The following is a 23,834-nucleotide window of genomic DNA, read 5'->3' on the forward strand; positions in this document are numbered from 1 at the left end:
GACTACGGCGGTGGAACTGAAACCTTTCTGCAATTAGCAACTGTTTAGGTGAGAACTGCACCTCCAGAATTTTCATTAATTTGTTATAGGTCTTATCTCCCGGCTTTGCTGGATGGACTACGTTTTACAGCAGCATAAAAGTTTTACGCCCGACAAAATTGAGATATTGCAATCTATAGGTCCTTCGGTCTTTGATTCGCTATGAGATAAAGTTGAAATCTCTCTTACGAGTTTCAAGTCTTTCAGTCTTCATCAAATGCATCCATGTGCCGGTTTTTCCCACCATTCCGGATAATGGCTCCTAGGGTCCATACTTAAATCAACGCTTTCCTTGGATTGCCACCTCGCCGTGGTGGAGAGTCTTAAACATTCCAATTATCCCGAGAGCAATGCTGTCGGGAATATTAAGCTCCTGGCAGGCGCACAAAGGTAATGTTGGAGCGGTGGAACCAGACAAAGCGCAATCCAAAACAAGTCCCCATCGACAGATCAGGCAGAGGATACTCATATGGTGTCAACGGCTAAGATGGTGGATGAAGGCTGCAGCAGTAGAGAGATTCCCAGTCATTGAGGTTCCCTTGCAACTGGAACTAGACCTACCTCTGTCAAGGACTGTGGGCGGGATTCTCCGACCCCCCGCCGGGTCGGAGAATCGCCATGGGGGGGGGGCGTGAATCCCGCTCCCACCAGCTGCCGAATTCTCCGGCGCCGGGGATTTGGCGGGGGTGGGAATCACGCCACGCCGGTCGGCGGCCGCTGGCAGTGGCCTCCCCAGCGATTCTCCGGCCCGCGATGGGCTGAGTGGCCATCCGTTTTCGGACTGTCCCGCCGGCGTAAATTAGAGTAGGTCGAGTGGCCTCCGTGGTTCTCGGGGGGGCGCGGGGGGATCTGGCCCTGCGCGGTGCCCCCACGGTGGCCTGACTCGCGATCGGGGCCCATCGATCCGCGGGCGGGCCTGTGCTGTGGGGGCACTCTATTCCTCCGCATCGGCTGATGTGGTCCTCCGCGATGGCCGACGCGGAGAAGATCCCCCCCTGCACATGCGCTGGGATGACGCCAGCACACGCTGGCGCTCCTGTGCATGCACAGCTCGCACCAGCCGGCGGAGGCCCTTCGGCGCCGGTTGTCGTGGCGCCAAGCCCCTTCCCCGCCGGCCTGCGCCACGCAAACCACTCCGGGACCGGCCTAGCCCCTGAAGGTGCGGAGGATTCTGCACCTTTGGGGCAGCCCGACGCTGAAGTGGTTCACGCCACTCCTCGCGCCGGGACCCCCGGGGAGCAGCCCGCCCCGTGTATCTGCTGATGTGCAACGGCATACCCACGTTAAAAGATGTCCCACACCAAGCATCTACTGAGTGAAAACTAGCACAGCCCCACAAAGACAAGCTCTGCAGCGATCAGCAAGGGGTGACAGGGACAGGACCATGAGATCTGGAAGTTCCTAGCTTCGGACTGGCACGTAGATGGTGGAGTTCAATTCAGTCATCTCAATCTTGGAATAGGACCAGGAAAGCGTTTCAGCGGCTTTCTTCCTGACTGAGCAGCCCTCTTCAGAACCCACTCTGCTCGCTGAGGAAAGGGCTAGAAAAGGTGTCCTAAAATTAGTCTGAAGTCTTACAACACCAGGTTAAAGTCCAACAGGTTTGTTTCAAATCACTAGCTTTCGGAGCACTGCTCCTTCTCAGGTAAGGATTCACCTGAGGAAGGAGCAGTGCTCCGAAAGCTGCTGATTTGAAACAAACCTGTTGGACCTTAGCCTGGTGTTGTAAGAGTTCTTACTGTGCTCACCCCAGTCCAATGCCGGCAACTCCACATTAAAATTAGTCTGTTCTGTCCCGGACCTGGCTGGAAAACATATCCAGCAAATTCATCTACCTGCGGTCAGAAAATCAAAGTTAAATTGAATTTTGGAATCTGGAATGTATGAACCCTCGTGGATAATCAGCAAAACAATCAATCAGAATGGATTGATTGCCCATGAACTCAGGCACTTCAATATTGATGTCGCTGCCCTGCAAGAGACCCAAAAAGCAGGCAAAGGGCTACTGAGGGAAGAGGGCAGTGGTCACACTTTCTTCTGAAGAGGAAAACCCAATGATCAACCTAGGATGTATGAAATTGGGTTCGCATCAAGAACCAACTCGTCAACAGACTTTCAGAGCTCCCTTTTGGCATGAACGAGCACCTCATGACCCAGCATCTACAACGTGCCAAGAATTAGCAGGCAACGATCATGAGTGCCTACGCCCCATCCCTTGATGCCAATGATGATTCCAAAGAAGGCTTCTACTCCACCCCGGATACCATACATTCCAACATTCGTAAGGAAGAAAGATCATCCTCCTTGGGAATTTCAACGTCAGGGTTAGAAAGGACTCACAAATCTGGCAAGGAACCATCGGGAAGGGAGAAGTTGGGAATTGCAACTCCAACAGGGTTCTCCAGCTCGCCAAATGCACGGAATACCAGCTTGGCATCAGTAACACACTGTTCCGCCAAAAAGACAAGTTCGAGGCTTCCTGGAGACATCCACGATCAAAGCACTAGGATATGATCGACTTTATCATCATCCGATCCCAAGACTAAAAGGGTACTCATCACCAAAGTGATGACCAATACAGATGACTGCTGGAAGACCAGCAGCTCATCCGCTCTTCGACGTCCATCAAACTCTATCAGAAGCAGCAGAAGATGAAGAAACAGCTCAGAGAAAAGACCACCGTTGATCCACTTCAAGAGCCAAGCTAGTGTATTTCCAACAATGTCTTCTCCAAAATCTCCAAAGTATCCATTCTAATCGGGGTGGCACAGTGGTTAGCACTGCTCCCTCACAGCGCTAGGAACCCGGGTCAATTCCAGCCTTGGGTAACTGTGTGGCGTTTTCACTTTCTCCCTGTATAAAGACCTAGTCAGCTCCATACCTGTGCTCCATACCTCACTCTATATATGCAGGAACTCACCAAGGCTTCTCAGATAGCATGTTCTAAACCCATGATAACTACCAACTAGAATGACAAAGGCATCAGGTGCATAGCAACACCACCACCTGAAACTTCCCCTCCAAGCCACTCACCATGCTGGAAATATATCGCTGTTCCTTCATTGTTGCTGGGTCAAAACCTTGACAATCCCTCCCTATTAGCACTGTGGGTGTACCTACGCCACATGGACTTCAGCAGTTCAAAAAGGCAACTCACCATCACCTTCTCAAGGGCAATTGTGGATGGACGCTAAATGCTGGCTAGCCAGCGATGGCCATATCCCAGGAATTAATAAAACAAAACACAATGTTGCCTTCCTTGCTGAACTGGGGACTTGCTGTCAGACCACTACCAAACACCTACCAGCCAGCACGATCAGACTCCAACATACCCGCCAAGAGCAGCTTCACAATGAAGAATGTGTCATATATATAATTCGGCCCATTGAGCCTGCACTGGCCCTTGGAAAGAACACCCAACCTAAGCCCACACCTCCACCCTATCCCCGCAACCCAGTAACCCCACCTAACCTTTTTGGACATGAAGGGCAATTTAGCATGCCCAATCCACCTAACTTTGGACTGTGGGAGGAAACCGGAGCACCCGGAGTAAACCCACGCAGACACGGGGAGAATGTGCAGACTCCGCACAGTCAGTTACGCAAGCAAACCCGGGACCCTGGAGCTGTGAAGCAACTGTGCTAACCACTGTGCTACTGTGCCGCTCATAAATTCTTACCATTTTAAAAATCACTAATAGGACTCAACATTAATATTTTTCCTCTCTATGAAGAAACCATCCATCCCCAACCACAAAACTGTATGAACACCAGTGAAAATGTTGAACATCATAAATATCCAACTCCTAGTTTCACAGTCAAAAGAATTCGGAGCATACACATGTTTGCAGAAACAAAAATTGACATGACAATACGCTTTTTGCAAGCTCGGCCAGTAAGCTACATACATCAAACAATGTACTGACTGTACAACAAGAAAGGACAGATGGCAACTTACACTGTAAAAAAACAAGACTTCACACAATTAAACATTCCAATTTAAAAAATGATAAAATACATGTGAACACTATGGGTGGTCCACATCCATACATACTGCCAAGAGGGATGGTCTCATCACAAACCAAAATGGTTGTTCAGCCAAAATATGGCTCGAACAGCAAAGACACTTAACAGTCACCTGGCCTATGACGAGTGGTCCATCATTCCAGCCTCTCTGCAGGCGGATGTCCTTCAGAAGATACACCAGGATCATCTGGGGATCTTTGAGTGCAGGGTCCAATCCGCCATCTGGTGGCCAGGTACCTACAAAGCAATAGAAGAGATCATCACAAATTGCCAGGTTTGTGTTTTTCAGTTCCACAGCCAAAGGGAGCCATTCATCCCCACGCAATTCCCCAACAGGCTGTGGGAATGGCTGGCCATAGATCGGTTTGTTTACAATGTCAGGTCCTTCCTCATTATCATAGACTACTTCTCCAGATGGGTGAAGGTAAAGTTACTTCATACAACCGCAAGGGGATGATCATCAAAGCACTCAAGGGGATGTTAACAAGCCATGCAATCCTGGACAAGCTCATATCAGATAAATTCCCTCAGTTCTCTAATGAATGCTTCACACACTTTGCAACTTTAGCCAGCTTCCGTCACCGCACCAGCTTACCAAGATACTTGTAGTCAAACAATGAAGCGGAACAAGGGGTCCATAAACTGAAAGTCCTCCTGAAGAAAATCTAGGACTTTCAGACTGCACTGCTCACCTACAGGTCCACCGCTTACAGTGTGGCTTGTCCCTGCCCGAGTTCCTGACTGGCAGGAAAATTTGTACACACCTCCCAATCCTGCTGAAGAAAGTCCTGCCAGGGCTGGAAACCAAAGCCTCTCATGCTGTACTAACAAAAGGGCAGTACTACAAATAGAAGCAAACTTCTACCTACAATGGACAGCATTGCACCTGACACGTGCCACAGCTGCAGCAGGATAACAAGCTCTGGATCCCGAACCTCAAGAAACAAGGGACAGTCCACCGCCAGAATGAGAACCAACCCCACTACTACCAGATTGGTAGGCCGGAGGGCACAGCCAGACACAATAGGAGGGGCCTATGCTCTCTCCCTGGACAGGCTCCCTCCATTGCACAATTGAGGACTGTGTACGAAGATGCCCAGATGCCAGTCCAACCCCCAAGCCAACAACAAGAACCAGAACCACCAGAGTCTACCACTCTCGTGACAGAACGGCTAGCCAGGTGTAGAAGGGTTATAAAGCCTCCAGTTACCCTTAACCTCTAAGCTCAAGGACTTGAAGGGGAGAGATGAAGTAGCGAGAATGTTGTTAATTTTAATGCTGTGACAGTAAGACAGTAATAAGTTGAAATAAGGTTGTAATAATTAGGTAAACGCATAAGACTTATAACAACATAAGATTGAAGTGAACTAAAATAACTCTATGTCCATGGAAAAATACTTGGGGGTAGTTGGGTCTGGTACATACCGGGTTAATATGGGACTGAGTACAGTACTGTCCACACAGCGATGTACCAAGGCACATGATCCAGGGTCAGTCTAGAGATGGACAGAAATGTATTAAGACCCAGTCAGCTCCATAGTTGTACCCTCACTCTATATATGTACATAGCTATGAGTTGTCATTATACGCAAGACTATGAAGCCTACTTTATGGTCTCCGAAGCAGGATCTTTCAGTGTCTATTTCCTATTACCTATAGTTGGTTGTGAGAGGAGCAGTTTTTAAACCATCAGACAGGGATGCTTTGGTTCATATAATGATAGTAATAATCTTTATTAGTATCACAAGTAGGCTTACATTAACATTGCAATGAAGTTACTGTGAAAATCCCCTAGTCGCCACACTCCGGCGCCTGTTCGGGTACACTGAAGGAGAATTCAGAATGTTCAATTCACCTAACAAGCACGCCTTTCGGGACTTGTGGGAGGAAACCGGAGCACTCGAAGGAAACCAATGAAGATATGTGGAGAACGTGCAGACTCCGCACAGACAGTGCCCAAGCCGGGAATCGAACCCGGGTCCCTGACGCTGTGCAGCAACAGTGCTAATCTCTGTGCTACCGTGCCCCCATGTGACAGTGGTGAAAGAGCAATATGTAACCCATTAAATTGCTGAATATCCTGCAACTATGTTGTTAGTTACAGTACAGAAGGAGGCCATTTGGCCCATTCTGTCCGCACCAACTCCGCTAGTCCGATTCTCCAGCCCTATTTCCATAGTCCTCTAAATTCATCACTTTTAAATATGTATCCAGCTCTCTTTTGAAAACTCCTTTGGAATCTGCCTCCACTACTCTCCCAGGTACCGCATTCCAAATCCGAACAACTCTCTGAGTAAAGAAGTTTCTCCTCACTCCTTGCTGACCATCTTGAAATTATGACCCATAGTCACTGACATACCAACTAGCGGAAACAGAATATCTTCTTTGCCCTGTCAAAATTGTTCATAATTTTGAACCCCTCAATAAGGGCATCTCTTAACCTTCTGTGCTCCAAGGAAAACAAGTTCAATGTTTCCAATCTTTCCTTGTATCTAAAATTTCTCATTCCTGGGATCATTCTAATAAATCTCTTCTGTACTCTCTCTCGGGCTTTAACAGCCTTCCTTAAATAAGGTGCCCAAAACTGAACACAATACTCCAAATGTGGTCTGACCAATGATTAGTAGAGGTGTAGAATCACTTTCTTGTTTTTATACTCTATGCCTCTATTTATAAACCCAAGGATCCTATAAGCCTTCTTAACAACCATTTCAACTTGCCTGGCCACCTTCAGAGAATTATGCACTTGAATGCCAGGGCCCTCTGCTCCTGTACTCCCCTCAAAGTGGTACAATTGAGCCTATATTGTCTTCTCATGTTTCTTCAACCAAAATGCATTACCTCATATTTTACTGCATTGAAGTTCATCTGTCAGGTGTTTACCCATTTGGCCAACATGTCAATGTCCCTCTAAAGTCGCTCAGCGTCACCCTCACAATTTACTATTCTCCCTAGCTTAGTATCATCTGCAAATTTAGAGATTTTGCCCTCAAAACACACATCTAAATAATTTATATAAATCAGAAAAAGCAAGAGTCCCAACACTGAGCCCTGGGGAACACCACTTTCAACTCATCTCCGGCCTGATAAATGCCCATCTATACCTACCCTCTGTTTCCTATCTCTTAGCCAACTTCTAATCGATGCTGCCAAAGACCCATCAAATCCCAAACATTTTTAATTTGCTAACCAACCTGCCATGTGGTTACCTTCCAGATCAAATGCTTTCTGAAAGTCCAAATTAACAACATCACGGCGCTATCTTCATCCACTACCTGTGTCACCTCGTCAAAGAACTCAATTAAATTTGTCAGACATGACCTGCCCTTGACAAAACCATGTGTAGTATTAACTTAATTTTCTCAAAATGTATACTTATCTCATCCCGTATTATGGCCTCCATCAGCTTTCCCACTATTGATGTCAAGCTGACAGATCTGTAGTTTCCTGGGTTATCCTTTGCCCCTTTCTTAAACAACAACATCACCTTTACAATCCTCCAGTCCCTGGGACTAATCCTGTGTTCAGAGAGGCCTGGAAAATTTCTGTCAACGGCTCTGCAATATGCTCCCTTACCTCTCTCAGCAATCTAGGATGCATCACATCTGGACCTGGCAACTTCTCTACCTTTTCTTCATTTATCACTATACAATTCAGTTGCTCAACACCCACATTTTCAACTGGGCCATTGTTGCCATCTTCTATTTTGGTAAAGGCAGAAGCAAATTACTCATTTAGTATCACTACCATACCCTCCGCTTCAGTGAGCAGTTGACCCTGCTTGTCCCTTATGGGCCCCACTCTATCTTTCACTAATCTTTTACCATTAAGATATTTTAAGAACATTTTGCTATTTGTTTTGGTACAGCCTGCTATCCTTTCGTCATGCTTCCTCTTAGCCTTCATTATTCTAGCCTTAGCCTCTCTTCTGAACTTGAGATACTCTTCCTGATTTCTATTGCTATTATTATTGCGGCATGGATCATACACCCCATTTTTCTTCCTTATTTTATCATCAATATCCCTTAGTCATCCAAGGTACTCTAGCTTTGGATACCCCATATTTATATCTGTTCTAATTTTATAGTCCAAATTTAATGTGTGTACTATTAGACGTGTGCAGAGCATAAACAGACCAAACTGACATTGGCCTATATAAAATATGTTCTTAAAGTTTGATATATTCATGAATTCTTGTTTTAAGTTGCAATTTTATGAATTGGCTAACTTCCATTTGTCATGGAGTGTTAATTGCTTACTTTAACAATTTTACTGATACTCAAATGCATCTGTCCTGTCTTCAATTTCTGTTGTGAATCTCCTTTAGGTTGTGCAGCGTAGTCACTTTAACACCATGAAATGCATCCTCAGAATCACCTTCTTTCCAAAGGACCCTGTGGACCTTCTGAGGAGAGATCCTGTAGCATTTGACTACTTGTATGCTCAGGTGAGCTAAGTATGGGAGTGGGAGTTCAGAGGTTTTGGGGAGGGTAAATGAGCTAAATTGAAGATTGCAGACATGCATTAAACGCATGATAATATCAGAAAACTTGGGTGTGATAAGCCCATGGAGCTCATCAGGGTTAGCCCTCTGTACATCCTCTATACATTAAGGGTAAAAGGATAACCAGAAAAAGAGTAGAGCCCATTGAGGACTGCAGTGGTAATTTGTGTGTGGAATCAGAGGATGTAGGTAGGGTTCTAAATGAATACTTCGTGTCAGTTTTCACTCTTGAGAGGGACAGTGTGGGTATAGAAATCAGGGAGAAGGACAGTAATAAAATTAAAGAGATCAACATAGACAGAGAGGAGGCTCTGAATGGTCTGGCAGGCTTAAAAGTAGACAAATCACCAGAGCCAGATGAAATGTATCCAAGGCTGCTGAGTGAAACAAGGGAGGACATACCAGGGACGCTGGCAATAATTTTCAATTCCTCTCTGGTAACAAGAGAGGTGCGGGAGAACTGGAGGATAGACAATGTAGTACCATTATTCAAGAAGGAGGAAGGGATAAACCAGGAAACTATAGGCCAGCTAGTCTAACCTCAGTGGTAGGGAGGTTTTTGGAAAAGATACTGAGGGACATGATATTTGCACATTTGGAAGAAAATGGACTAGTTAGTGACAGGCAGCATGGGTTTGTATGGGGAAGGTCATGTCTCACCAACTTGATTGAGTTTTTTGAAGAGGTAACAAAGAAAATTGATTAGGGAACAACTGTGGATGAAGTTTATATGGACTTTAGTAAAACATTTGACAAGGTCCCACATGGCAGATTGGTACAAAAACTAAAATCACATGGGATTAGGGGTGGACTGGCTAGATGGATATAGAACTGGTTTGGTTGTAGAAGACAGAGAATAGCGGTGGAAGGGTGTTTTTACGAATGGAGATCTGTAGCTAGTGGTGTTCCGCAGGGATCTGTGCTGAGACCTCTGTTGTTTGTAGTGTATATAAATGATCTGGAGGAAAATGTAGGCGGTCTGATTAGTAAATTTGCGGTTGACATAAAAATATTTATTATAAAAAGGTTAACCAGGACGTTGCCTGGTCTCGTGAGTGTTGGCTATGAGGAGAGATTGAATATACTAGGATTGTTTTCACTGGAAAGCCGAAGGCTGAGGGAAGACCTCATAGAGGTCTACAGAATTATGAGAGGCATAGACAGGGTGGATAGTCAGAGGCTTTTTCCAAGGGTGGAAGTATCAATTACAAGGGGGTACAGGTTCAAGGCCTTTATTAACCAAGACTTGCCTTTATTAACCAAAACATATAGTTTACGAGCAGGAACTGTATAAAACATTCTGGAATCCACATTAATGAAGGGATGTGATAGCACTGGAAAGGGTGCAGAAGAAATTTACCAGGATGTTGCCTGGGCTGGAGAGTTTTAGTTATGAAGAGAGATTGGATAGACTTGGATTGTTTTCCTTGGAGCAGACGAGACTGAGGGGGTGGGGGGGGGGGGGGCATAATTGAGATGCATAAAATTATGAGGGGCTTAGAGAGAGTAGAGAAGAAGAAACTCTTCCCCTTGGTGGATGGGTCAATGACCAGTGGCATAGATTTAAGGTAAGGAACAGGAGGTTTAGAAGGGATGCGAGGGAAAACCTTTTTATCCAGAGGGTGATGGAAGTTTGGAATTCGCTGCCTGAAAGAGTGGGTGGAGGCAAAGACCCTCATAACATTTAAGAAGTATTTAGATGTGCTTCTGCGATCCCAGGGCAAGGCTATGGCCCAAGTGTTGGGAAATGCGTTTATAATAGTTAGGTGGTTGTTTTTGACCGGGGCAGACACAATTGGCCGAAGGGCCTTTTCTGTGCTGTATGATTCTATGACTCTGTGTCATCATATCTATTATAGAATATATCTGAACCCATTTAATCTCCTGAGGAAAAGTTTCTCCTGCTCCACCTGTTCCCCAAATGTAAATTATACATTGTCCCTGAAAATCTATTTTAATACTGTTTCACGTACATCAAAAGGAAAAATAATGAGTAAGGTAAAAAATCAAAAGTATGATAAAAGAGAAGGAAATGGATGATGTAGGAATATGAATATAAAGTTCTATCACAGCGCTAAAAGATAAAGATGTTTTAGGGTGTTGCGCTAAGACTGAAACCAAATATAATTCCTCAGGTGAATCATTCACCTGAGGAAGGAGCTGCGCTCTGAAAGCTAGTGATTCGAAACAAACCTGTTGGACTTTAACCTGGTGTTGTAAGACGTCTTACTATAAGCAGATACACAGTTGCTTGCCCTGTTCTCTCAGGTCTCAGATGCCTAGTTTCCTTTGGTGCAATGTTATCAGCTTGAACTTACAGCATCTTGTGCTGCGAAGTATCATCAGGATTAAATGGGCAAATCTAATTAAAGGCAGATGCCATCCATTGCCCTGCTACAACAAATTATGGCTCAATATATTGGGTCAGTGTGGGAAATACTCTATGAAGTCATCACGGTACTATTCCTGGATCACTGACCTCGATTTTACTCCTGGGCACCCAGCCAAGAACAGGAAAGGTTTGAATGAGGAATTAAAATGACAATCCTGCCCCAAACTCACTGCATTCCAAGAAACCAGAATTTTAGCAGAAGGAAGAATTGGAGCCGATGGTTCTCTCATTAAGGAGAAACAGAAGGGTTTTCAATATGTGCAAACTAGGATCCTATGATGAAATGAGGTCTGACTTTATTTCAACATGAGAACACGAGAGGGCGTGAACATTACCACGGGATGGGGTACTGGGCGTAATGGGGCACCATGAGAAAACTATTTCAACAGTTGCCGTTCACTGCGTCACAGCCTGTGACTTTGTAGTCAGTGACAACTTCTTCCTAAAACCTCGGCAGAAATCAGCAGGCCCCACCAACTATGTGGGACAACAATATGAATAATATCCAGGCCACTATATACACCTCATTGGATGATTGGCTGGGCATGCTGGGGAGATAATCTCTTGGTGAATATTTACAATTCAGATGAGTAGCTCCATCTTTGCATAGTTGATATGCCAGGCCAACAGTGTTGGCCAGAGGAGGATTGGAACCTTTTTCTTTGATAAATTTAGAGTCCCCAATTCTTTTCTTTCCAACTCAGGGGCAATTTCGGTGGTCAATTCACCTATCCTGCACATCTTTGGTTTGTGGGGTTGAGACCCACGCAGACACGGGGAGAATGTGCAAACTCCACACAGACAGTGACCCAGGGCCGGAATTGAACCCGGGTCCTCGGCGCCGTGAGGCAGCAGAGGGAATAGAACCTACATGGCTTCGACAATCTAATGTTGTGATCCAAGGACCAAGCAACATGGGTGGATAGCCCAGTTTACTCTGGAGCTACATGTAATCCAAATAACTAATTGTTCAGGCCAGGATAATGTTCAGAATAGAATGCAATGAATGCTGAGGCAATACTCTTGTTTCTGTACTACGCAGATTGATTATGGCATCATAAACAAATGCTCACAAACAATTGCTTAAATAGGGGACAAGAGGCATAGCATATTGAGATGCAAGCCGGAAACCTGTCTTTAGTGACAAAAAAAGAGTAAGTTAATACGTCAAATTGTCTCTTCAGAGTCTAATTTGAAACTTTGTAATCTGTTTCATTCAACCCATTAGCACAACTGAGCCTGTGCCAGCACCATATGAGTAGGCAGTGCCACACGCAATGTGTTTTTTTCTTTGGAACACAGGAGGCTGAGAGATGATTTAATTGAGGTGTATCAAATTATAAGGGGCCGAAATAGACTGGATAGGAAGTACCAATTTCATTATCAGAGATTTAAAGTAATTGGTTTAGAGGCGAATTGAAGAGAAATGTTTTCATCCAGGGGTGAACTTGGAACACACTGCCTGAAAGGGTGATAGAGTGACAAACCCTCATCGTAATTCAAAAGTGCTTGGATATGTACTTGAAGTGCCGTAACCTATAGGGCAATGGACCAAGAGGCAGAAAACAATAAGAAAATAAAAGCTGGAAAAACTCAGCAAGTCAGGCAGCGTTTGTGGCGAGAAACAGAGTTAATGGGTGGAATTTTCCCATTCTGGGACTAAGTCTGTTTGCAGAATGGGAAAGTGGACCATTTCCTACCGCGTAGGCTGGCTGTAAAACATGCCATATTCTCCAGTCCCGACCTTATAAATTATGCAACTGAGTGTTTTATGCTGTATTCCATGGCAGGGCTGGTGGCACTTAGTCTGTCTTGGTGCCCGAGCGCCATATTCGACATAAGAACATAAGAACTAGGAGCAGGAGTAGGCCATCTGGCCCCTCGAGCCTGCTCCACCATTCAATGAGATCATGGCTGATCTTGTGTGGACTCAGCTCCACTTTCCGGCCCGAACACCATAACCCTTAATCCCTTTATTCTTCAAAAAACTATCTGTCTTTATCTTAAAAACATTTAATGAAGGAGCCTCTACTGCTTCACTGGGCAAGGAATTCCATAGATTCACAACCCTTTGGGTGAAGATGTTCCTCCTAAACTCAGTCCTAAATCTACTTCCCCTTATTTTGAGGCTATGCCCCCTAGTTCTGCTTTCACCCGCCAGTGGAAACAACCTGCCCGCATCTATCCTATCTATTCCCTTCATAATTTTAGATGTTTCTATAAGATCCCCCTCATCCTTCTAAATTCCAATGAGTACAGTCCCAGTCTACTCAACCTCTCCTCGTAATCCAACCCCTTCAGCTCTGGGATTAACCTAGTGAATCTCCTCTGCACACCCTCCAGTGCCAGTATGTCCTTTCTCAAGTAAGGAGACCAAAACAGAACACAATACTCCAGGTGTGGCCCCACTAACACCTTGTACAATTGTAGCATAACCTCCCTAGTCTTAAACTCCATCCCTCTAGCAATGAAGGACAAAATTCCATTTGCCTTCTTAATCACCTGTTGCACCTGTAAACCAACTTTTTGCGACTCATGCACTAGCACACCCAGGTCTCTCTGCACAGCAGCATGTTTCAATATTTTATCATTTAAATAATAATCCCTTTTGCTGTTATTCCTACCAAAATGGATAACCTCACATTTGTCAACATTGTATTCCATCTGCCAGACCCTAGCCCATTCACTTAGCCTATCCAAATCCCTCTCCAGACTTCCAGTATCCTCTGCACTTTTTGCTTTCCCACTCATCTTAGTGTCGTCTGCAAACTTGGACACATTGCCCTTGATCCCTAACTCCAAATCATCTATGTAAATTATGAACGATTATGGGCCCAACACTGATCCCTGAGGGACACCACTAGCTACTGATTGCCAACCAGAGTAACACCCATTAATCCCCACTCTTTGCTTTCTATTAATTAACCAATCCTCTATCCATGCTACTTCTTTCCCCTTAATGCTTTTCATCTTTATTTTATGCAGCAACCTTTTGTGTGGCACCTTGTCAAAGGCTTTCTGGAAATCCAGATATACCACATCCATTGGCTCCCCGTTATCTACCGCACTGGTAATGTCCTCAAAAAATTCCACTAACTTAGTTAGGCACGACCTGCCCTTTATAAACCCATGCTGCGTCTGCCCAATGGGACAATTTCCATCCAGATGTCTCGCTATTCCTTGATGATAGATTCCAGCATCTTCCCAACTACCGAAGTTAAGCTCACTGGCCTATAATTACCCGCTTTCTGCCTACCTCCTTTTTTAAACAGTGGTGTCACGTTTGCTAATTTCCAATCCGCCGGGACCACCCCAGAGTCTAGTGAATTTTGGTAAATTATCACTAGTGCATTTGCAATATCCCTAGCCATCTCTTTTAGCACTCTGGGATGCATTCCATCAGGGCCAGGAGACTTGCGGCCAGTATCATGACCAACTATTGAAGAAAGAAGGTGGACCTCGCCTAAAAACGGAGATAGATGTCCTGAGGTTAGAAGGTGGACCTCCTGAGATACAAAATGAATCTCCAGGAACATTCTAAGGTTGGAAGATGGAACCCCCCCAGGACACCAAATCTGTATGATCCACCTGCAGATGCACCCACAATTCTCTGCTGTGGTGTCCTGGGGTCTAGTCTTGCCAAAGGCCTCCATCCTGAAGTTGGGAGGCAGTACCAGGCATTGTTCAGATGAATCCTGACATCTGCACGCCACGTTGTTACAAAGGTGTTTCACGCAGGTGTGCTTTCCGGCTGGCATTGCAGAGATTCAGGAGTGGGTGGAAGATTCCAGACAGACCTTCATCTGCATCCCATTAGCAAGACGTGAATTAATTTCACGCCAGCCTCCAACGGGTTTTCCAACACACTGGCCTGAAACCCATTTCTTCGCGTTCCACCATATTCCACCACCCGCCCCCCCGCATGCTCGCCATTGAACCCGCTAACAGGGACTTGGGTGAATTCCACCCAACAATTCATAGCAATGATCTGTCATCAGAACTGAAGAAAGTAGAAACATGAGAAAATGTAAATCAGTGGTAGGGAAGAGGGTGCAGGAAGAACAAAGGAGAAGGTCTGTGATAGAGTGCGGGCCAGAGGAGATTAAAGAACAAAATATTTAATGATGCAATAGCAAAAGAAAGCAATGGACATAGTAAAGAAACAAAGGTTGTGTCCAGGTGAGCTGTGAATTGCTACATGAAAACGATCTGAATTCAACATGAAGAATTAAAGAAAGAAACAAGATTCGACTGAGCTCACAAAATCTATCACATAATCTATCACCTAACTTCTCCTTTCTTCATCCTGCCCTCGCCACCCTTTCACTGGCTGAAATGTCGTCACATTTCTGTCTATCTTCAGTTCTATGAAAGATCATCGATCTGAAACATTAACATGGAAACATTGAAAAAAGGAGCACGGTGGCACAGTGGTTAGCACTGCTGCCTCACAGCACCAGGGACTCGTCCGAGTTCAATTCTGGCCTCAGGCGACTGTTTGTGTGGAGTTTGCACATTCTTCCCGTGTCTGAGTGAGTTTCCTCCGGGCTCTCCGGTTTCCTCTCACAGTCCAAAGATGTGCAGCTAGATGGGTTGGATATGCTAAATTGTCCTTAAGTGGGGTTACAGAGATAGGGTGCGGGATTGGGCCTAGTTAAGGGTGCTCTTACAGAGGATCAGTGCAGACTTGATGGGCCGAATGGCCTCCTTCTGCACTGTAGGGATTCTATGATTCTAGTGGGTCATGCAGCCCTGCGAGCTTGCTTTGCCATTCAATCTGATCGGGGCTGATCCTAATACACCTGCAGTCTCCCAATACCCCTTGATGCCTTTAGAGTCCAGACCTCTATCTATTTCCTTCTTCTTTCAATGAGATCCCCTCTTATTCTTCTAAACTCCAGTAAATACAGACCTAGTTGGCCCAGTCTAGTCTCTATGTTTCAATGACAATGCAGATCCTTCAAAGATATTGGGCGGGACTCGCCGTCCCACCGCACCAGATGTCTGGTGTGGCGCGCCCCCAGGGATTCTCCTTCTCGCCAGCCGGCCAATGGGGTTTCCCATTGTGGGCAGCCCCACGCAGTCGGGAAATCCCCGGGCTGCTGGCACAACAAGAATCCCGACAGTGGAGAATCCAGCCCATTGACTTTACTGAAGTGATTTCCACCTCGGTTTTCAACAGCTCCATTGAAACAGTTCCAGCTGCAAGTCTCTCAACCTCCTGAAACTGAGTCAGCAGCACTGCACTTGTTGTAAGAGATTAGGATCATACATTTTAGGCACCAGGGAGACTCATGGTGATAATTAGTAGCAGAACAAAAGGACAACATGTGCATTTCTTGCGAGTCTGGTTAGTACAGCTCGTCCAATGACGCTTCCTTACTTGGGAATTGATGTTTTTAAGTGTTCGCTCCCAATGAGGGTAATACGGGTAATAAAGATTAGCTGAATGGTTATATAAGAGCAAGACAAGGGATCATGACAAGCTTCATTGTGTCATCCAGATCAATGGCAATATTTTTTATTGGAAGAACTATACCATTGTTTCCTGCGTGATGACATGTGCTGATAACATGTGATGTTGACATCAAGATGTCCAGGCCCACATCTTCTTCATCATGAGCAACACCTCTCTTTTCAATTTGCGTGCTTAAAAAACCCATTCAATTTGTAATGACTAAATTATGGATGATCCAATACGCCACGACAATTCTGGGAACCTTTACTGTACGATACTAAAGGACTCTCACTGACCAGTCCAGGGACTGGAAATGGGACTTCTTGGGCAAAATTCTCCAGCATCAGCGCGATGTCCGCCGACCGGCGCCAAAAACGGCGCTAATCAGTCCGGCATCGCGCCGCCCCATAGGTGCGGAATCCTCCGCATCTTGGGGGGCCGAGCCCTAACCTTGAGGGGCTAGGCCCGCGCCGGACTGATTTCCGCCCCGCCAGCTGGCGGAAAAGGCCTTTGGTGCCCCGCCAGCTGGCGGGGAAATGACATCCCCGGGCGGCGCATGCGCGGGAGCGTCAGCGGCCGTTCACGGCATCCCCGCGCATGCGCTGTGGAGGGAGTCTCTTCCGCCTCCGCCATGGTGGAGACCGTGGCGAAGGCGGAAGGAAAAGAGTGCCCCCACGGCACAGGCCCGCCCGCGGATCGGTGGGCCCCGATCGCGGGCCAGGCCACCGTGGGGGCACTCCCCGGGACCAGATCGCCCCGCGCCCCCCCCCAGGACCCCGGAGCCCGCCCGCGCCACCTTGTCCCGCCGGTAAGAGAGGTGGTTTAATCCACGCCGGCGGGACAGGCATTCTAGCAGCGGGACTTCGGCCCATCCGGGCCGGAGAATCGCGGGGGGGGGCCCGCCAACCGGCGCGGCGCGATTCCCGCTCCCGCCAAATCTCCGGTGCCGGAGAATTCGGCAACCGGCGGGGGGCGGGATTCACGCCAGCACCCGCCGATTCTCCGACCTGGCGGGGGGTCGGAGAATCTCGCCCCAGGATCCTGGGGCGTCATTCTCCGCCGGCGGGAGTCTCCGTTTTGCCGGCGCCCGGGGGTTTCCCGACGGCGTGGGGCTGCCCCACAATGGGAAACCCCATTGACCGGCCGGTGTTACGGAGACTCCCGCCGGCCGGTCGGGGCAGAAATGTGGCGGGGCGGGTAGGAGAATTTCGCCCCTGATCTGTTCCACATGATCTGATACTGAGAACTCTTTCATCTTCTGGTCCTTGATTCTAAAATCCAGATTAAAACCAGTGCCTCAGGTGTCCGACCAGCCCCCTGTCACTTTGAGCACTGAAGGAACTTGGATTGCCTAAGAATAATCGCATTATGAATACTCCACAGGCAGTTTGTATGAAGAGACATAATGAGGTGGTCTGCATCACTCATTATCTGGACATTGAGGGAATGAAGCCCTTCCTTTTATGAAGGTGATAAGGATTAGAAATTGAGCTTTTATAGCCTCGGGGATAAAATGACTTGGAATACTACACTTGAAGGCATACAGCCACTGAGAAAAAGTTGAAGGCTCTCTCATTCTGTAACCTGAGGGGAGGCAGTGGCGTAGTGGTATTGTCGTTGGACTAGTAATCCAGAGACCCAGAGTCATGCTCTGGGGACCCGGGTGCGAATCCCGCGAGGGCAGATGGTGAAATTTGAATTCAATTTTTAAAAATCTGGAATTAAAAATCTAAAGATGACCATGAATCCATTGTCAATTGTCGTATAAATCCATCTGATTCACTAATCTCCTTTAGGGAAGGAAATCTGTCGTCCTTACCTGGTTTGCCCTACATGTGACTCCAGATCCACAGCAATGTGGTTGACTCTTAAATGCTCTCAGGGATAGGCAATAAATGCTGGCCCTGCCAGCGACGCCCACATCCCATGGACAAATTATTAAACAAAACTTCCAAAAATTGCACAAAGTAATGGAAGTTCTGCCAAACAAAACAGCAATGTACAATTGCACACAAAGTGACCTTCCACATTCCTTGTCTTTTCCTCTCTGAGCGGTTACCATACAGACTCAGAATCATTGCCTTTTTATTGGCGATCCTTGGCGATGGTGAGTGTAAATGTAATAAAATACTCAGGGGAGTTGGCTGCACCCTCCTGTTTCAGTTAAATACATCTGGGCACACTTCTATCAGGCAGATCAATAGGATCATAGGAGAAAAATGACGTTGATTATTTTGGGGATAGACTTTTGGTGGATGGCCTTGCTGCCCCATTTTACTTCAATACCGCCTCTAGATGGTGGGGTTGGGGGATGTTTGAAGGAAAATCCAGGCTAAAAGTCAACAGCTCTTTTCTGAAAACAGAAAGTTCCAAAAAGAGAATCATGGCCATTACTTAACTCAGTCTAGGTTATGACCTGGAACATCCTTACATGCTAGTGCTGTGATAGAATATTTTATTAATACTGCAACCCTGCCCCTCTTTTTCTCCCTCCTCCTTCAATGGTGCTGCTGTTTTGAACGATGTCAGTCATTTTATATTGCACGTTGAAATTCCTGTTCTGGCAAGAATTCCATCAGTAATAGGTAATGATTTGATGCACGATCAATTATACAAAGACGAGTGTAGGATGTAATCGAGGCTTTATTACACTGAGATGTGTGGCCTCCTACAGCAGCTGACGAAATGGCTGCTGTACTGGGAGCACACATATTTATACTCTGCCTACTGGGCGGAACCAGCAGGCAGGGATCTACCCCCGTACCTGTAGTACAGGGCCCTTACCGTAAAGCACCTATATCAGCATCCTATATATACAATATACACATCAGTGGTGACTACCACATTCACCCCCTGTTAAAAAAATGAGTTCGGCGGGGGTGGTGGAGAACTATATACAGAAAGTTGTGTTTTAAACGTACAGATAATATTACAAATTCAGGCCGTCTGGTGCCTTGACCTGTCGTTGAGAGCGCCGCAGTGCTGGTGGCGACTCTGGCAGTGGCTTGGTCTTCATTAAGTGCAGGGCCCCGTATCGGCAGCCAGAGCAGCGAGGAATACTCCGGGGCCCTGCTAGCCCCCTTCAGGTAGGAGAACACTCTGGACTTTCTTCGGGAAAGTCCAGAGTGATTCGCCCGCGTTTTGATGCTGGAGTGGAGACAGGCCCCATTATTGGAGAATCCCGCTCCTGGTGTCCATAGCATCAAATATACTCACACAGGAAAAGATCATCAATATGGCCTGACAATAGAGGCACAGTCGTTAACATAGGTACCATGGTTTAATTCTGACCTTGGATAATTGTATGGAATTTGCACATTCTCCCCATGTCTGTGTTTGGTTTCCTCAAGGTGCTCCAGTTTCCTCCCACAACCCAAAGATGTGCACATTAGGTCGATTGATCATTTAAGTTGCCCCTTAGTGTCCAGGGACGTGTAGGTTACGTTAAAGAGTTATTGGGATAGAATGGGGAAGTGGGCTTTGGTGGAGTGCTCTTTCAGAGGGTCGGTGCAGACTCGATGGGCTGAATGGCCTTCTTCTACATTGTAGCGATTCTATATCAGACGATTGGTATAAAAGACTCTTGGAATCTTTCTTCAATGGTTAAAAATGCACTGTCCGATGTGGCAATAGGCCTTGCAAATCAGGAAGATACCCAGGTTCAAACAATGTACTGTGCTGAGTTATACAACTTCAGTTGCAGGGTCAGTGATCTTAATGCCTCCTGTCTAGTGAGCAGAAAATTAGCTCTATCTCCTGCTCCTATCTACTGTCCTTTGACTGCTGCTAGGAAATGCATGTGTATTCCCAGTAATGATAGGATTGAGCTGCTCTTCCCCTTTCCCACCAACACTCCATTCCACTCCCCCCCCCCCCCCCCCCCCCCCCCATCACCATCCTCCACTGCCTTTGGTCCAATAGCCTGGCCCTGTCTGGGTTCACATACGAAAAACGTTTACCAGAAGGCAACTATATCCATGAAGAATCAACATTTTCATAAGAGGAAAAAAGAAAACTGGAAGCATGAGAAAGATGCACCGATTAATGGAGCTCTTCTCTGTTTTTAATATTTACTGGATAACCTCAAGTGTCGTTGGTTTCCTTCCATAGAGTTGCAGCGATGTGATGAAAGAACGCTTCAGTGGTGATCTTGCAGACGATGTAATGCTCCAACTGACTGCACTGCACATCTACATCACAATCTCCAATGCAAGGATCAATCAGAAAATCACCCTTAGGAATGTCGAGTAAGTGATCTACTTGACAATAAGGTACATTCAGTCGAACATATCTCATTGAGCATGGAATTACTGAGGATTTTGATGAGGTAGATGTTAGCTTTGTAAAGTTTTTTTTTAATTTTAAATTTTTAAATTTTCATTTATCATGGTGAAGGTGTCTAATGTTTTCCAATAAAATCTTCTAGAATTCCCAGAAAACAGAATGTTCACTAGCAATAAAGACACTAGGTTAATTGGCATGTTCCTGCCCTCACAAAGCTGCAAAACTGGAAGATATGGTAATGAGTTAATGTGCTTGTCCAAGACCAAAGCAAACGAGCCCAACAGTCTGACGAAGTCGGAATGAAGGAATTCTCCACACCTAAAGGAAGTCAGATCAGGAAGAGCAGAGTTTGAGGATACCTAATTGAATGAAGGGACTCCTGAAGGGAGTCAGCTGTGAAATTGGAACCTGGGTGAAAATTCAGAGCACAAAGGAAAATGGACATGGTAATGTGCCATGATATGCAAACATGCAACCAATAAACACTCAGAATAGGACACAACCAATGGGCAGTCATGACACTCAGAGGTGGCATCACCACAAGGGGGCATGACATAAACACTATAAAAGGGATAAGGCACTCACACCCTGCCTCTTTCCACAGACAGACATCTAGAGAGTTAGACAGGGTTGATCAGCAGCATCACACCCCAGCACGGGGCTTAGAGCAAGCTGGTACAGTTAGACTGAGTTACTACAGTTAGATTAGCAGAGAGTCGATCTCATTTGAGAACTGTGCTAATAGTTCGATAAACACGTTGAACTAATTTCAGAGTCTGGAGCATCCTTTAGTTAAGACTGCATCAAGTAGCAGCCTGTGTTATCCGAAGCATCATAACGCAACAGTAATAGATCATAGAATTTACAGTGCAGAAGGAGGCCATTCGGCCCATTGAGTCTGCACCGGCTCTTGGAAAGAGCACCCTACCCAAACCTCCACCCTATCCCCATAACCCAGTAACCCCACCCAACACTAAGGGTAATTTTGGACACTAAGGGCAATTTAGCATGGCCAATCCACCTAACCTGCACATCTTTGGACTGTGGGAGGAAACCGGAGCACCCGGAGGAAACCCACGCACACACGGGGAGAACGTGCAGACTCCGCACAGACAGTGACCCAAGCCGGGAATCGAACCTGGGACCCTGGAGCTGTGAAGCAATTGTGCTACCCATTATGCTACCGTGCTGCCCAAAATGTGTGACCCAAAAGAAACAGAGGAGGCACTCAGAGCTTCTGTGTTAGAAAAATACAGGAGCAATAGTGAATGACCAGAAACAAACTGGTTCATGAAAAATCTGGCCGAGGCAACCTGTCTTCAGTAATTATGGGCAAAAAAAGAAAAAGTTTCCCTCAGATCTTCTACGTATAATAGTAATTCTGACATATGGAAAGAGGGGGGAGGGATGGGCAACAATTATAATTTTGTGGATGTTATTCACTTGTCTGCATTCAGAAGCAAGCATCACCCCTACTCCCAGAAACCCTTCTATCTCACACTTAGCTCCTCCTCTCAGAGTTGCTATTGGCTCTGCCTCGCAATATCCTTCCAAGCTCCTACCTGCTGCTGCTCTAGGTGATTGAATACTGGCACAAAATGGGCAGAATTTCTGACATAGTTTTACGAAATTAGAAATTTCTACTCACACAATTTTTCAAAATAGCACTAGGTAGAAGCTAGGAGTGGCACTGAGATACAGGCAGTATATAATAGAAAGAGAAAATAGCTTGAACCAAAGCCAACAGAAAGAAACACAGCAACATGAAATGAGAAAGAGGGTAAGAAAATGATTCCAATAAGAGCTGAGGGTAAAGGGAAAACAATACAGTTGTCAGTGCATGAGGAAAACATCAGCATGCATTGAGCGAGGAGAAATAAACTACAAAACAACCATAAACTGGATGGACAGTGTTCCACTTGAACAAAAAGCAGATCCACTCCTCCTTCCCCCTCAGAAATACTCATGGCTCCCCCTTCTCTACCAACCCCACTTCCACCTCCTCTGAGTTATGTGAAGATTAGTGTGAACTGTCAGGTAGGTGAGGAAAAGAAACATGCCTCTGATCAGGATCAGGATTTTCGCAAATGAGGCAGGTAGCTTGGGTTGAGATATGGGTTTAGGATAGATTTTGGCCGACTGACCCTGGAGGCAGAGTATAGTCGGTCACAGGGGTGGCTAAGTGGCTAGTTGGACTAGTCGAAGGTCCACCTTAAATCTCTGGGACTTTGTTCCAGTTGCAGAAAAGGCTGTTAAGTCCTCTAGCTCTTACCCCTAACACCCACTCACTCCCCATACCACCTCCATGCCAACATGCCCTACACCCACCATGGCCCCTTATAGCCCATGTCAACTCATGCTTCGCCCACTCCTCATGGTCCCTTATATCCTCCATGCCAACTCATGGCCCGTCCATGTCCATTCAGGCGGTATATAATGGATTGGATTCTCCACTGCCCACCATCAGTAGCGGAGTTCCCGATGCAGCAGAGAATCCAGTGTCGTCAAATAAATGGGGTCAGCACAGGATGCTGATCCCGCTCCGAAGCTCCAGTTCCCCACTGGCGGCAGTAGCAAGGTTCATGCCCCGCGCCAGCAGGAAGATGCAAAGAGATCAAGTGACCCATTTGCATCCTATTGACGGGCCGGGCACCAAATTCTCCAAACCTGTGTGATGCCCCGGTCTTCTGTGCCGGGATTCATGTGGGCAAGATTTGGGCCAGTTATTTCCCAATGTGGCCCTGGCATAGTAGACCTCATGGTGGACCAAGGAGTAGTTTTTTAAGGGTGATGCTCCAAAGTCCACTGGAGGCACCTCCAAAATCGAAAGTATGATCAGTTCTGTCTGGGAGATGTAAGATGAAGTATGGGAGGACTGCAAAGCTGGCCTTTGGGGCTTCTTCTTCCAATGCATATGCACTTGTTGGTGCCACTACAGTGGACTGGATCCAGGTCAATTACACAGGACACATAGCCCATTTCTCAGGATGCAAGAGCAAGCCAGATTTCTAAATTTGCGCTTTGAAAGAGATAGCCTCACATCAAATTTTGGAAAGCTGCATAGCGGAAGACAGCAATGCAGTCTTGGAGAGTGAAGGAAATAGTTAAGGGGGCACAGCTGCATCAGTTCTA

At 46.3% G+C, this 23,834-nt stretch overlaps 1 protein-coding gene across 7 annotated transcripts in view; it reads left to right on the forward strand.

The window, feature by feature from the left end:
• The window catches only part of frmpd3 (FERM and PDZ domain containing 3), a 698,336-nt gene that overhangs the window by 581,734 nt on the left and 92,768 nt on the right, over positions 1-23,834 (forward strand). For 6 of the 7 annotated variants that reach the window (XM_072505439.1, XM_072505443.1, XM_072505441.1 and 3 more), the window contains 2 exons: positions 8,392-8,511; positions 20,529-20,665. In XM_072505439.1, the coding sequence (XP_072361540.1) occupies positions 8,392-8,511; positions 20,529-20,665 (257 nt within the window). The remainder of the gene's footprint in view (positions 1-8,391; positions 8,512-20,528; positions 20,666-23,834) is intronic. The other variant, XM_072505444.1, reaches the window with a different exon arrangement.

This window comes from Scyliorhinus torazame, chromosome 5 (genome assembly GCF_047496885.1).
Source record: "Scyliorhinus torazame isolate Kashiwa2021f chromosome 5, sScyTor2.1, whole genome shotgun sequence".
Classification (NCBI taxonomy): Eukaryota; Metazoa; Chordata; class Chondrichthyes; order Carcharhiniformes; family Scyliorhinidae; genus Scyliorhinus; species Scyliorhinus torazame.